General features: G+C 27.5%; 3 protein-coding genes and 1 long non-coding RNA gene across 6 annotated transcripts in view; 2 read left to right on the top strand and 2 right to left on the bottom strand.

Annotated features, from left to right (window-relative positions):
• Positions 1–1307: 1307 nt before the first annotated feature.
• LOC111416288 (protein arginine methyltransferase NDUFAF7 homolog, mitochondrial) lies at positions 1308–2985 on the bottom strand. Of its 2 annotated transcripts, none has more exons than XM_023048270.2 (2): positions 2705–2985; positions 1308–2655 (listed from the first exon to the last, which is right to left on the bottom strand). In XM_023048270.2, exon 2 carries the CDS (start codon positions 2580–2582, stop codon positions 1347–1349), a length of 1236 nt encoding a protein of 411 aa, XP_022904038.1. In that variant the 5' UTR covers positions 2583–2655; positions 2705–2985; the 3' UTR covers positions 1308–1346. The 2 variants fall into 2 exon arrangements, with proteins under 2 accessions (XP_022904038.1, XP_022904030.1); XM_023048262.2 differs by having other exon boundaries at positions 2711–2985.
• Positions 2986–6162: 3177 nt separating this feature from the next.
• On the top strand, positions 6163–8434 carry LOC111416264 (UDP-glycosyltransferase UGT5-like). Its single transcript, XM_023048234.2, has 4 exons — positions 6163–6993; positions 7512–7737; positions 7793–8012; positions 8066–8434. The coding sequence occupies exons 1-4, from the start codon at positions 6163–6165 to the stop codon at positions 8343–8345; spliced, it is 1557 nt and encodes a 518-aa protein (XP_022904002.1). The 3' UTR covers positions 8346–8434.
• A 2849-nt stretch (positions 8435–11283) lies between these two features.
• On the top strand, positions 11284–15708 carry LOC111416044 (UDP-glucosyltransferase 2-like). Its single transcript, XM_023047992.2, has 2 exons — positions 11284–12126; positions 14945–15708. The coding sequence occupies exons 1-2, from the start codon at positions 11308–11310 to the stop codon at positions 15668–15670; spliced, it is 1545 nt and encodes a 514-aa protein (XP_022903760.1). The 5' UTR covers positions 11284–11307; the 3' UTR covers positions 15671–15708.
• LOC111416054 (uncharacterized) overlaps positions 11688–15882 on the bottom strand; it is a 42392-nt gene continuing 38197 nt past the window's right edge. Inside the window, exons 3-14 of one of the 2 annotated variants that reach the window (XR_011642253.1) lie at positions 14670–14738; positions 14496–14565; positions 14312–14381; positions 14138–14206; positions 13396–13477; positions 13203–13272; positions 13020–13089; positions 12837–12906; positions 12655–12723; positions 12462–12531; positions 12278–12348; positions 11688–12164 (exon numbers count right to left, since the gene is read on the bottom strand). This is a non-coding gene — a long non-coding RNA (uncharacterized lncRNA). Of the gene's footprint in view, positions 12165–12277; positions 12349–12461; positions 12532–12654; positions 12724–12836; positions 12907–13019; positions 13090–13202; positions 13273–13395; positions 13478–13590; positions 13657–14137; positions 14207–14311; positions 14382–14495; positions 14566–14669; positions 14739–15882 lie in introns of those variants that run through there. The other variant, XR_011642254.1, reaches the window with a different exon arrangement.

Here is a 15882-nt window from a genome sequence, read left to right as displayed (position 1 = left end):
TATACAAAAGTTGGAATAGATTGCATAATTTCACATTTTTATATTAATATTTAATATTATTATTAAATGACTTAATAAATTATTGATAGATGGCGCTCATATATATATTTTTTTAATTCAACCTAAACATAGCAACATTTGTTTGTATTCAAAAATTTTCTAAAAATCCTGTTTTTTAAGATGGATTACGAAAATTACGAAAAGTTTAACATGTTAGAATGTTACATATTAGAAAATAAAGTAAATTTTATATAAATTTTTAGTAGAATAATTTTTAGTTATAGTACCGTAATTTACAGGAATCTGTAAATTTAATTTCGTCGATGACACTAGATGGAAATTTTATAAAAAAGTTTATTTTTAGCTTTATTCTAAAACAATAAGAAATAGACCTTTCGAACCCTATATTTTTATAATTAGAAAAAAATAAAGAATTTAATAAGCGAATAATCAGCGGTTGTTTCCATTTAAAAAAATGAAAATTGTCATGATATCTCAAAATCTAAAACCGAAAAAATTTTTTTATCTACATCATCAAATTCTCTGTAAAAAAGTGTCCATATAATGTCTTAGTTATAATACTCCAGCTATAAGAATAACCAAGATAATTGCGTTTGCTGGTTTTACGATATTTTCAATTTTAGCCTCTAGCGGAAAAACAAAAGACGATAGCGCTATGAGGTTTTCGGCATTAGCAGTTTCTCGAAAAACGAGATCATGACATGTAAGCTACTTTTTTTCTAACTCTTATAGTTTCCGAGTTAGCCTATTCGGACATAGAATTTGAACCACCCTGTACTTCTTCACAATACCTAATTATAGAGTTTTTTTCGCGTTTAGACAGTTGACTTCCCGTCCACCCTTTCTTAACATTTTTATGGTAGATTTAGCAGCAAAAAGATTATATGAAAATTGTTTTTTAATCAATCTTAACAAATTTGATAGACAGTGGTGGCACACAATTAAAGTAAAAGTCACGACATGCGCTTTTACTTTCAATACCAACTTGACGACACTTTGACAATTGATTTAAATAAAAAACAGATTATAACAATATCAACTTATGAAACTAAATCTTTGAATATCTCGAAAATAGTCCATTTTCGGACCTATGTTTATTAGGCTTTCTTTGTTTATTTTTGATCATAGAATACGCTGATGCAGTTTTGTACAATCGTTGCGGAACACCCTGTATATAACAAATATATTATATCTTATTTACGCCTTAATGTAGCAGAATTTTAACATAATTAATTATTTAAAACTTCTCTTCTAAGGATAATGAATATGTAAGAGGTAAAAAAAAGTTTTTAGACCACTTACAATTTATTAACTAACAAAAACATTCAATGAAACCCAACAACGGGTACTTTTTTCAAAATACCCTCCAAAACCGACGGCACAAGCGCCATAAACTTAAACCTTTCCCCCATCTTCTCCAAATTCATCAACATATCATACCCAAATCTCAAACTTTTTAATTGTTTCTCATCGGCGTTCTCCTCCAAAACTTTAATTCGATGCTCAATTCCCATTTTAATCAAAAAATCTCGCTGAGTAACCGGCCCAAACGCTAAAACTTTCCCATCTTCAACTCCAGCTCGTTTAATCGCCGCGAAATCAACATCCGCGGTTAAATCAGCACTCCCAGGATCAATTAGCGGATCGTGTTGTTTATGGTCTTTAAACGCACGAAATGTGTCGGTCCCTTCACCGTTATGGCCATAATCAGCGATTAAACAAAACCCGCCATCGGATTCAATCCTCGTTGCGATTTCTTTAATCATTAATAAACTTTGAGGGGAAATTTCGAAATTTTCGCGACTCTCATCGCTTCGTAAGAATAATTTTTGAGTTGGAGTTTCTTCTTTGGCTAAAACATATCTGAAACAACCCTCTTTGTCTTTATCGATATCAATTAAAATCTCTCGATACCCCAAATCGGTTTTTTTAAATTTATTTATGGGTAAAGCGTCAAAAAATTCGTTCGCTATTAATAAAGTAAAAACATTTGGGACATCCTGTAACGTTTTGTACCATTTCACCGGGATATTTTCGATTATACTCATCCCTTCGCGATAAATCACCGCGTTTTGATCAGGATTTAAATTGGTGGTTGCACATAACCTCCTTGCTTGGGAGTCGCTTAATACCGGGCTAATCTCAACTAAGCTTATGTTGGCTTGTTTTAACGAATCGAAATGTTTAAAGACTCGAAGAATATCTTGCATTAAAGTCCCCCGCCCCGGTCCTAATTCAACAATTTGAAACGGTTTTGGGGCCCCAACTTTCGACCATTCGTTTAAAAACCAAATTGCGATCATCTCACCAAAAATTTGGCTCAATTCTGGGGATGTGATGAAATCGCCAGATTCCCCCATCGGTTCGCGGTTGATGTAGTAACCTTGAGATGGGTGAATAAGAACTTCCTTCATGTAATCCGAAACGGGAATTGGACCCATCGCCTTAATTTTTTGATAAATTTGTTTCGCCAAATCGTATTGCTTCTTATCCAAATTCGGCTTAACCGTGTAATAATTACGGAAAGTCGTGTAAATTAACCGAGACGCCGTTCGATACATTTTTAATCATTAATTAAAAAGTCAACATAACCCAACTTATTTTATTTCGCTATTTTCTTTAAATTCTTGAACTCTGGGGTAAAAACTTTAATCAAACGTGGTTAATTAAGTTAATTTCTCACCATTACGTCGTATATCAGCGGATATTTTCGTGTTTTTTTGCACGATTTGATTAGAAATAAGAAACGTCAAAAATTGAGGTTATGTCAATACTTTAGCCGGCGATAAAAATAATCTTATCGATTTAAATTTGTAAAAATGAATCAATTCGTTCAACGTTATTAATCAATAATTAATTGATTAATAAGTAAATTTGAAATTAAATTAATTTAATAAAAAAAATTAATCATTTTGAAGCGCCATCTTTTGACGTAAATCACCATGTCGCCGTTAATTCAATCTCGTAATAACTTTATTTTCGCTAACTTCTTCCGAAAATCAAAATTTCATCAAATCAAAAGAACTCAAAAGTGATGATTAAAGCTTCCTTTTTGATATTTACAAGGTAATAAAACTTAGAAATAATAAAAAAACTTACCAAATGGGAAATCAAAAAATTGTGACGTTTGACACATTTGAGGTTACTAAAGGTGGCGACATCTGTGGGATTATTTTCGAATTAATTATCGTTTTCTAACTTCATATCTTATACCTAAAATAATTTAAGAATTAATATTTAATTAAAAAAATTAATAACAATGACAATTAAGTTAATAATTAAAGATATTAATAATTAATAAGTAAATTTAAAATTAAATTAATTTAATAAAGAAAATTAAATCATTTTGAAGCGCCATCTTTTTACGTAAATTGACGTAACTAATAAAAAAATTTTAAATCAACTTAAATCTTATCAAAAATTAAAGTGGAGAACTTTCGCAAGTTTAATTCAGTACCAATATCACCATGTCGACGTTAATTCAATCCCTTTTTCTCCTAATAACTTTAATTTCGCAAACTTTTTCCGAAAACATCCTCTTCATGACAACTACACCACTTTTTAATTATTTCATCAAATCAAAAGAACTCCAAAGTGATGATTAAAGCTTCCTTTTTGATATTTACAAGGTAATAAAACTTAGAAATAATAAAAAAAACTTACCAAATGGGAAATCAAAAAAATGTGACGTTTGACACATTTGAGGTTACTAAAGGTGGCGACATCTGTGGGCTTATTCTCGAATTAATTATCGTTCTCTAACTTCATATCTTATACCTAAAATAATTTAAAAATTAATATTTAATTAAAAATATTAATAATAATGATAATTAAGTTAATAATTAAAGTTATTTTTGACGAAATTTTTATAATAAAGTTTGAATTGTTTCAAAAATTTTAAACACAACCTAAACGTCAAAAAAATTTTAATTAAAAATCATTTTTACGATTTAAATTTATAAAAATGAACCAATTAATTCCTTATTTATCGTTATTAATTAATAATTAATTAATTAATAAGTTAAATTAATTTAATAAAGAAAATTAAATCATTTTGAAGCGCCATCTTTTGACGTAAATTGATGTAAGTAATAAAAAAATTTTAAATCAACTTAAATCTTATCAAAAATTAAAGTGGTGAACTTTCCCAAGTTTAATTCAGTACCAATATCAACATGTCGCCGTTAATTCAATCCCTTTTTCTCCTAATAAATTTATTTTCGTTAACTTTTTCCGAAAATATTCTCTTCATGACAACTACACCACTTTTTAATTATTTCATCAAATCAAAAGAACTCAAAAGTGATGATTAAAGCTTCCTATTTTGATATTTACAAGGTAATAGAACTTAGAAATAATAAAAAAACTTACCAAATGGGAAATCAAAAAATTGTGACGTTTGACACATTTGAGGTTACTAAAGGTGGCGAAATCTGTGGGATTATTTTCGAATTAATTATCGTTCTCTAACTTCATATCTTATACCTAAAATAATTTAAAAATTAATATTTAATTAAAAAAATTAATAACAATGATAATTAAGTTAATAATTAAAGTTATTTTTGACGAAATTGTTTATAATAAAGTTTAAATTGTTTCAAAAATTTTAAACACAACCTAAACGTCAAAAAAATTTTAATTAAAAATCATTTTTACGATTTAAATTTATAAAAATGAACCAATTAATTCCTTATTTATCGTTATTAATTAATAATTAATTAATTAATAAGTTAAATTAATTTAATAAAGAAAATTAAATCATTTTGAAGCGCCATCTTTTGACGTAAATTGATGTAAGTAATAAAAAAATTTTAAATCAACTTAAATCTTATCAAAAATTAAAGTGGTGAACTTTCCCAAGTTTAATTCAGTACCAATATCACCATGTCGACGTTAATTCAATCCCTTTTTCTCCTAATAACTTTAATTTCGCAAACTTTTTCCGAAAATATCCTCTTCATGACAACTACACCACTTTTTAATTATTTCATCAAATCAAAAGAACTCAAAAGTGATGATTAAAGCTTCCTTTTTGATATTTACAAGGTAATAAAACTTAGAAATAATAAAAAAAACTTACCAAATGGGAAATCAAAAAATTGTGACGTTTGACACATTTGAGGTTACTAAAGGTGGCGACATCTGTGGGATTATTTTCGAATTAATTATCGTTCTCTAACTTCATATCTTATACCTAAAATAATTTAAAAATTAATATTTAATTAAAAAAATTAATAACAATGATAATTAAGTTAATAATTAAACTTATTTTTGACAAAATTGTTTATAATAACGTTTGAATTGTTTCAAAAATTTTAAACACAACCTAAACGTCAAAAAAATTTTAATTAAAAATCATTTTTACGATTTAAATTTATAAAAATGAACCAATTAATTCCTTATTTATCGTTATTAATTATAATTAATTAATTAATAAGTTAAATTAATTTAATAAAGAAAATTAAATCATTTTGAAGCGCCATCTTTTGACGTAAATTGACGTAACTAATAAAAAAATTTTTAAATCAACTTAAATCTTATCAAAAATTAAAGTGGAGAACTTTCGCAAGTTTAATTCAGTACCAATATCACCAAGTCGCCGTTAATTCAATCACTTTTTCTCCTAATAACTTTATTTTCGCTAACTTCTTCCGAAAACATCCTCTTCATGACAACTACACCACTTTTTAATTATTTCATCAAATCAAAAGAACTCAAAAGTGATGATTAAAGCTTCCTATTTTGATATTTACAAGGTAATAGAACTTAGAAATAATAAAAAAACTTACCAAATGGGAAATCAAAAAATTGTGACGTTTGACACATTTGAGGTTACTAAAGGTGGCGACATCTGTGGGATTATTTTCGAATTAATTATCGTTTTCTAACTTCATATCTTATACCTAAAATAATTTAAAAATTAATATTTAATTAAAAAAATTAATAACAATGATAATTAAGTTAATAATTAATAAGTAAATTTAAAATTAAATTAATTTAATAAAGAAAATTAAATCATTTTGAAGCGCCATCTTTTGACATAAATTGCAATAACTAATAAAAAAAATTTAAATCAACTTAAACCTTATCAAAAATTAAAGTGGAGAACTTTCCCAAGTGTAATTCAGTATCAATATCACCATGTCGCCGTTAATTCAATCCCTTTTTCTCCTAATAACTTTATTTTCGCTAACTTCTTCAGAAAACATCCTCTTCGTGACAACTGCACCATTATATGGCGCCCAAATGGTGCTACAACCCATCTGGACGCAACTTTCGAAGAGCCACACCGTAACTGTAATCACACCAAACCCAACGAATCAAAAAAACAATACAAATTTAAAAGAAATCGACATCAAATTCATCTACGAATTCATCGAAATGAAATATGATTTCTCCCAATACGTAGCGAAATACAAAGATGAGCCTTTAAGGTACTCGACGTTCTTAACGACGGTTTTAACCGGGATTAATAACGAAGTGTTGAAACACCCCGATGTTAAAGCGCTGATTAAAGATGATTCGTTAAGTTTTGATTTAACAATTGTTGAATTTATCACGGTTCCTACGATGCTTGCTTTCGGACATCGGTTTAAAACTCCAATTATTGCGATTACAACAACGGACGCTTCCGTTTTGGGGCAAGACTCCATCGGAAATCCAAACCATCCGGCTTTGAACCCAGATTTAATGTTGAAATTCCACGGAGATTTATCATTCATGCAAAGAGTTTTTAGCACGTTGAGTTTGGTCAGTCGAAAAGCGGTGGCTCATTTAGTGAAAAGGGTCGAGGATGAAACCGTTTCGAAACACTTCGGCGATAATTATCCGAGTTTGGATGAACTTACGGATCGAATCGATTTATTTTTGATGAATGTTAATTTGGGATTTCATAATTTAAGACCCACCGTTCCGGCCGTTGTTCATTTTGGGGGTGAAATGAGCGTAAAACCCGCTGGAAAATTACCAGAGGTAACATTTCCTTTTTTTTTTGAGGTTAAATTCGCCTAAAACATAAAAAATTAATAAGATTAATAAAAAAAAATAAAATTGGAGTAAAGATTTGATAAAGTTAATTGAAAAACACTTCATTTAAGTGGATTTTAATCTTATAATTTAATCTTGATTTATTTATTTAACGAAAGTTGGGTTAAAATTAAGTCGGTAAAACAGGATTCTTTTTTGTGACTGTCACTAATTAAAAAAAACGTTTTAAAACCACTTTTGGATCAAACTAATTAATTATTGTGAGTAAATTACTTTATAATAAAGAGTTTAAAATCATCTAAGTATCATTTTTATCATTAAAACGAAGAATTAAATTTTTTAGGTTATGTTATATCAAAAAAATTTTAGATTTTGCTATTTTCTTGTAATTCTTGATGAAAATATTAATCAAACGTGCTTAATTTCGTTGTATATTAACGATATTTTCTCTATAATTTGATTAAAATGGAATTTTTGAGGTAATCTTTGTTAAAATTTTGTAGGATATCAAAAAATTTTTGGACGATGGAAAAGACGGGGTGGTTTATTTCAATTTAGGAACGGTAATAAGGGCCAGAATGATCAAGCCGGAACTCCTCGAGGCGATTTTTACGAGTTTCGCTCGACTCCCGTATCGATTTATCATAAAATTGGACGTCCCCGATACATATCCGGGAAAGCCGGATAATATCATGATTAAAACTTGGTTACCACAACAAGATATTCTACGTAAATAACTTTTAACCGATTTAATTCAATTAAAATTGATTTTATAACGTTTTAGGTCACGAAAATGTTAAAGTTTTCATCACACAATGTGGGTTACAATCGATTGAGGAAGCGATTTATCACAACGTTCCAATAATAGGGTTACCATTCTTTGGGGACCAATACAGTAATTGTTTGCAAGCTGAGGAGAAGGGTATTGGAATAATTTTCGATGTAAATCGATTGGATTCGAGGAAATTAATCGCCGCTATCGAGGAAGTGATAAATACCCCAACGTATGCTTTTAATTAAAGAATAAAACGTTTTAAATCACAATTTCATTTTTTAGTTATGAGGAAAAAACGAAAATGATTTCAAAAATCGCTTTGGATCAACCAATGACCGGTTTGGAGAGAGCCACGTGGTGGATTAATCACATTTTACGTTACAAGGGTGGAAAGCATTTGCGAGCGCCTTCTTTAAACGTTCCATTTTGGAAGTTTTATTTATTGGACGTTTTAGCTTTTATCGGTTTTATCGTTTTAAGCGTTTTCAGGGTGCTTTACTTTTTAATTAAGAAATGTTTGCGGTGTTGTATTAAAAAGAGTCATAAAACTAAATCGCAATAGAAATAATAAAAAAACTTACCAAATGCGAAATCAAAAAATTGTGACGTTTGACACATTTGAGGTTAATAAAGGTGGCGACATCTGTGGGATTATTTTCGAATTAATTGTCGTTAACTACTTCATTTCTTATACCTAAAATAATTTAAATATTAATATTTAATCAAAAAAAATTAATAACAATGATAATTAAAGTTATTTTTGACGAAATTGTTTATAATAAAGTTTGAATTGTTTCAAAAATTTTAAACACAACCTAAACGTCAAAAAAATTTTAATTAAAAATCATTTTTACGATTTAAATTTGTAAAAATGAACCAATTAATTCCTTATTTATCGTTATTAATTAATAATTAATTAATTAATAAGTTAAATTAATTTAATAAAGAAAATTAAATCATTTTGAAGCGCCATCTTTTGACGTAAATTGACGTAACTACTAAAAAAATTTTAAATCAACTTAAATCTTATCAAAAATTAAAGCGGAGAACTTTCGCAAGTTTAATTCAGTATCAATATCACCAAGTCGCCGTTAATTCAATCCCTTTTTCTCCTAATAATTTTATTTTCGCTAACTTCTTCCGAAAACATCCTCTTCATGACAACTACACCACTTTTTAATTATTTCATCAAATCAAAAGAACTCAAAAGTGATGATTAAAGCTTCCTATGTTGATATTTACAAGCTAATAGAACTTAGAAATAATAAAAAAACTTACCAAATGGGAAATCAAAAAATTGTGACGTTTGACACATTTGAGGTTACTAAAGGTGGCGACATCTGTGGGATTATTTTCGAATTAATTATCGTTCTCTAACTTTATATCTGATACCTAAAATAATTTAAAAATTAATATTTAATTAAAAAAATTAATAACAATGATAATTAAGTTAATAATTAAACTTATTTTTGACGAAATTGTTTATAATAACGTTTGAATTGTTTCAAAAATTTTAAACACAACCTAAACGTCAAAAAAATATTAATTAAAAATCATTTTTACGATTTAAATTTATAAAAATGAACCAATTAATTCCTTATTTATCGTTATTAATTAATAATTAATTAATTAATAAGTTAAATTAATTTAATAAACAAAATTAAATCATTTTGAAGCGCCATCTTTTGACGTAAATTGATGTAAGTAATAAAAAAAATTTAAATCAACTTAAATCTTATCAAAAATTAAAGTGGTGAACTTTCGCAAGTTTAATTCAGTACCAATATCACCAAGTCGCCGTTAATTCAATCCCTTTTTCTACTAATAAATTTATTTTCGCAAACATTTTCCGAAAATATCCTCTTCATGACAACTACACCAATTTTTAATTATTTCATCAAATCAAAAGAACTGAAAAGTGATGATTAAAGCTTCCTATGTTGATATTTACAAGCTAATAGAACTTAGAAATAATAAAAAAACTTACCAAATGGGAAATCAAAAAATTGTGACGTTTGACACATTTGAGGTTAACGAAGGTGGCGACATCTGTGGGATTATTTTCGAATTAATTATCGTTCTCTAACTTCATATCTTATACCTAAAATAATTTAAAAATTAATATTTAATTAAAAAAATGAATAACAATGATAATTAAGTTAATAATTAAAGTTATTTTTGACGAAATTGTTTATAATAAAGTTTGAATTGTTTCAAAAATTTTAAACAACCTAAACGTCAAAAAAATTTTAATTAAAAATCATTTTTACGATTTAAATTTATAAAAATGAACCAATTAATTCCTTATTTATCGTTATTAATTAATAATTAATTAATTAATAAGTTAAATTAATTTAATAAAGAAAATTAAATCATTTTAAAGCGCCATCTTTTGACGTAAATTGACGTAACTAATAAAAAAATTTTAAATCATCTTCAATCTTATCAAAAATTAAAGTGGAGAACTTTCGCAAGTTTAATTCAGTATCAACATCACCAAGTCGCCGTTAATTCAATCCCTTTTTCTCCTAATAACTTTATTTTCGCTAACTTCTTCCGAAAATATCCTCTTCATGACAACTACACCACTTTTTAATTATTTCATCAAATCAAAAGAACTCAAAAGTGATGATTAAAGCTTCCTTTTTGATATTTACAAGGTAATAGAACTTAGAAATAATAAAAAAAACTTACCAAATGGGAAATCAAAAAATTGACGTTTGACACATTTGAGGTTACTAAAGGTGGCGACATCTGTGGGATTATTTTCGAATTAATCATTCATTTCTTATACCTAAAATAATTTAAATATTAATATTTAATTAATAACAATGATAATTAAGTTAATAATTAAAGTTATTTTTGACGAAATTGTTTATAATAAAATTTGAATTATTTCAAAAATTAAATTTTAACATAACCTAAACGTCAAAAAAATTTTAAATTAATTACAAATGTTTAATTATCACAAATAAACACAATAAAAATCAAAACCCATCTCGTTTAGATAACCGATCAATTACAAATCAAAGTTAATTCACTTTAAATTTCATTATAAAAAGATAAAAATGTTGAAGTGTCTATTGTATTATTATTTGTTCTACTTTAATCCCCATTGTCATAAATTTCCGTATTTAATTGCCATTAGATAAAAATCTTCTACATCGCAACAATTATCGATTTCAAAATGAACATGTTTTCAGATTTTTATCACAAAAAATCTGCGCATTCCAAACTTCACTTAGAAATAGTTAATCGATTATCTTAATTACCATCTCATTGTTATTAAAAAAAAAGAATTCGAGTCAACTCTAATTAATTATACCACTAAAAATAGTAATACTCCACTATTTTCGATATTATTTCTCATTTTTACGCCTTCCAATATTGAAAGGGGCACTCAAAACGATAACGGATTAATAATAACACAAAAAAAATAATGTTAGATAGAGATTTCTAAGTTGATTATAAAAGGGAGCACATTGTTTGATGATGCTCACTTTATAAAAGTCGTTTTCGCAAAAATGTTACCGGTTTGCATTTTTTTGTTCGTTTTAATTGGTAATAGTGAAAGTGCGAGGATTCTTTTCGTCGGGGGAACTCCATCGTACAGTCACCAAGTCGTTTATCAACCAATTTGGAAAGAATTATCCTTGAGGGGGCATCAAGTAACCGCAATAACTTCAAATCCTTTAAACGATGCCTCGTTAAGTAATTTAACCGAAATTGACACTTCCTTTGTTTATAAATTAATCGATGAAAAATACAAATTCGGCGAAACTTTGGATCGGTTAAAAGATGACACGTTAAAATTCGCTAAATACTTCTTAAATTTACTCAGTAGTATGAGCGAAGAGCAATTAGCGAGCGATCAAGTCCAAGAATTAATTAATTCTGATGCAAATTTCGACTTGGTGATAGCCGAATTCTTATTACCCACTCATTTAGCATTCTCCCACCGATTTAACTGTCCCTTAATCGCAATCACATCCCTCGACGCTTCATTACCTGGCCACGACTCAGTCGGAAATCCTTCTCACCCCGTTTTAAACCCAGACTCACTTTTACAATTCAACGGGGATTTAACATTCCTCCAACGGGTAACCAGCACTATTTATAACATCATCAGGAGAATCACCTTCGAAAGTGTTAAAAGCAAAGAAGACGAAATCGTTGCGAAGTATTTCGGAGAGGGGTACCCACCATTAACGGAGATCATCGATAGGATTGATATGTTTTTTATGAATGTTAATCCAGCGTTTCATAATTTAAGACCCACAGTTCCTGCCGTTGTCCATATCGGTGGGGGGATGAATATTAGGCCCCCGAAGAAGTTACCAGAGGTGAGGTTTTTGTTTTTAATCCATTTTTGGGGGTTAATCTAAAATAAAAATGAAATTTAATTAAAAATTAAGTAAGAAATGGGGGGTTTTAATTAATTTGGGGTGAATTAATTCGATTTAATTAAAATTTTTAAATTATTTATTTATTTACCTCTTTTAATGTCAAAGTGGCGCCATCTTTTGGGGGTTATGTCGCTTTTTATAAATATTTTGGGGTTTAATCTAAAATAAAAAAGGAATGTAATTAAAAATTATATAAAAAAATAGGGGTTTTAATTGATTTGGGATGAATTAATTTAATTTAATTAAATTTATTAAATTATTTATTTATTTACCCTTATTAATGTCAAAGTAGCGCCATCTCTTGGCGGTTATGGCGTTTTAAATCCATTTTTGGGGATTAATCTAAAATAAAAATGAAATGTAATTAAAAATTAATTAAAATTAATAAAGAAATGAGGGTTTTAATTAATTTAGGATGAATTAATTTGATTTAATTAAAATTATTAAATTATTTTTTTACTTAACGTTATTAATGTCAAAGTGGCGCCATCTTTTGGGGTTTTTGTCGTTTTTAATCCATTTTTAGGGGTTAATCTAAAATATAAATGAAATTTAATTAAAAATTAAATATAAAATGAGAGGTTTTAATTAATTTGGGATGAATTAAATTGATTTAATTAAAATTATTAAATTATTTATTTATTTACCTTTATTAATGTCCAAGTGGCGCCATCTTTTGGAGGTTATGGCGTTTTATATCAATTTTTGGGGGTTAATCTAAAATAAAAATGAAATTTAATTAAAAATTAAATAAGAAATGGGGGGTTTTAATTAATTTGTGATGAATTAATTTGATATAATTAAAATTTTTAAATTATTTATTTATTTACCTCTTTTAATGTCAAAGTGGCGCCATCTTTTAGGGGTTATATCGCTTTTTATACTATTTTGGGGGTTAATCTAAAATAAAAAAGGAATGTAATTAAAAATTATATAAAAAAATAGGGGTTTTAATTAATTTGGGATGAATTAATTTAATTTAATTAAAATTATTAAATTATTTATTTATTTACCCTTATTAATGTGAAAGTAGCGCCATCTCTTGGCGGTTATGGCGTTTTAAATCCATTTTTGGGGATTAATCTAAAATAAAAATGAAATGTAATTAAAAATTAATTAAAATTAATAAAGAAATGAGGGTTTTAATTAATTTAGGATGAATTAATTTGATTTAATTAAAATTATTAAATTATTTTTTTACTTAACTTTATTAATGTCAAAGTGAAGTGTCAAAGTGGAGCCATCTTTTGGGGGTTGTAGCGTTTTTAATCCATTTTTGGGGGTTAATCTAAAATAAAAAAGGAATTTAATTAAAAATTAAATATAAAATGAGGGGTTTTAATTAATTTGCGATGAATTAAATTGATTTAATTAAAATTATTAAATTATTTATTTATTTACCTTTATTAATGTCAAAGTGGCGCCATCTTTTGGAGGTTATGGCGTTTTAAATCCATTTTTTTAGGTTAATCTAAAATAAAAATGAAATGTAATTAAAAATTAAATAAAAAATTAGGGGTTTTAATTAATTTAGGTTGAATTAATTTGATTTAATTAAAATTATTAAATTATTTACTTACTTACCCCTATTAATGTCAAAGTAGCACCATCTTTTGGAGTTATGGCGTTTTTAATCCATTTTTACGGGTTAATCTAAAATAAAAATGAAATTTAATTAAAAATTAAATAAGAAATGGTGGGTTTTAATTAATTTAGGATGAATTAATTTGAATTAATCATAATTTTTAAATTATTTATTTATTTACCTCTTTTAAAGTCAAAGTGGCGCCATCTTTTGGAATCATGACGTTTTTAATCCATTTTTGGGGGTTAATCTGAAATAAAAATGAAATGTAATTAAAAATTAAATAAAAAATTAGGGGTTTTAATTAATTTAGGATGAATTAATTCGATTTAATTAAAATTATTAATTATTTATTTACTTAACCTTATTAATGTCAAAGTGGAGCCATCTTTTGGGGGTTATAGCGTTTTTAATCCATTTTTGGGGGTTAATCTAAAATATAAATGAAATTTAATTAAAAATTAAATATAAAATGAGAGGTTTTAATTAATTTGGGATGAATTAAATTGATTTAATTAAAATTATTTATTTATTTACCTTTATTAATGTCAAAGTGGTGCCATCTTTTAGACTTTATGGCGTTTTAAATCCATTTTTGGGGCTTAATCTAAAATAAAAATTAAATATAATTAAAAATTAATTAATATTAAATAAGAAATTTGGATTTTAATTAATTTGGCATGCATTAATTTGATTTAATTAAAATTATTTATTTATTTACCCTTATTAATGTCAAAGTGGCGCCATCTTTTGGGGGTTATGTCATTTTCTATCAATTTTTGAGGGCTAATCTAAAATAAAAATGAAATATAATTAAAAATTAAATAAGAAATGACAATTTTAATTAATTTGGGATGAATTAATTTGATTTAAGTAAAATTATTTATTTATTTACCCATATTAACATCAAAGTGGCGTCATCTTGTGGAGTTTATGTCGTTCTTCATTCATTTTTGGGTTTAATCTAAAATAAAAACGAAATATAATTAAAAATTAAATAAAAAATTAGGGGTTTTAATTAATTTAGGATGAATTAATTCGATTTAATTAAAATTATTTATTTATTTAACATGATTAATGTCAAAGTGGCGCCATCTTTGGGGTGTTATTTGAACTAATAATAATATCATAATAAAAGTTTAAATTAATTAATTAATTTTGTAATTTTAGGAATTACAAACGTTTTTGGATAATGCGAAAGAAGGGGTTATCTACTTTAGTATGGGAACGAACGTGAGAACGTCGACTTTATCCGAAACCTTCTTAAAAGTGCTTTTAGAAAGTTTCGCAAAATTACCATATAAAGTTTTATGGAAATTGGACAACGAAAATCTGCCTAATAAATCGGATAACATTTTAATAAGGAAGTGGTTACCGCAACAAGACGTCTTGCGGCACAAGAACGTAAAAATTTTCATTACACAGGGTGGTCTGCAAAGTATCGAGGAAGCGATCAACTTTAAAGTGCCCCTTTTGGCGGTGCCCTTCTTCGCGGATCAATTCAGCAACGCGAAACAAATCGAGGTGAAAAGAATCGGAAAAGCCTTGGATCACCATAAAGTTACCACGGAAGAATTCGTCGGTGCGGTGCAAGAGATTTTAGGAAACTCTGAGTACCAAGAGAACATCGATGAGTTATCTAAGATAGCTCATGACCAACCGATGAGTGGGTTGGAAAAAGCGGTGTGGTGGAGCGAGTATGTTCTCAGAAATAAAGGGGCGAAACATCTAAGAAGCCCTGCATTAAAAATGCCGATTTATCAATATTTGCTTTTGGACGTTTTGCTGTTTATAATCGCAACGTTTGGGGTTCTTGGGTACTTAATCTTGAAGATGGGAAGGTACCTTTTTGGGAAAGTCAATTTGGAAAAGAAGAAAACTCAAAAATTGCTGTGATAAAAAATGTAAAAAAATTAATAAAAAATTAAATTAAATTGTTTTGATTTTTTGTAAATCTGTGTGGCCCGGAGCCTGGAGCGCGAGAATCCCGGAGGGCATTAGCCTGAATCTAAAGCTTTCTGCCCGAGAAAAACAGAGAGAGAACGTACTTCTTAGTTTAGGCAGAGTTAAAAACGATGAGAGGAACAAAGAGGTAAAGTTAAAGTCAT

The sequence above is a fragment of the Onthophagus taurus genome, unplaced genomic scaffold, assembly GCF_036711975.1.
Source record: "Onthophagus taurus isolate NC unplaced genomic scaffold, IU_Otau_3.0 ScKx7SY_16, whole genome shotgun sequence".
NCBI lineage: Eukaryota > Metazoa > Arthropoda > Insecta > Coleoptera > Scarabaeidae > Onthophagus > Onthophagus taurus.
Note: the sequence above shows the minus strand (reverse complement) of the source record. Positions and strands in the feature narration are given on the sequence as shown.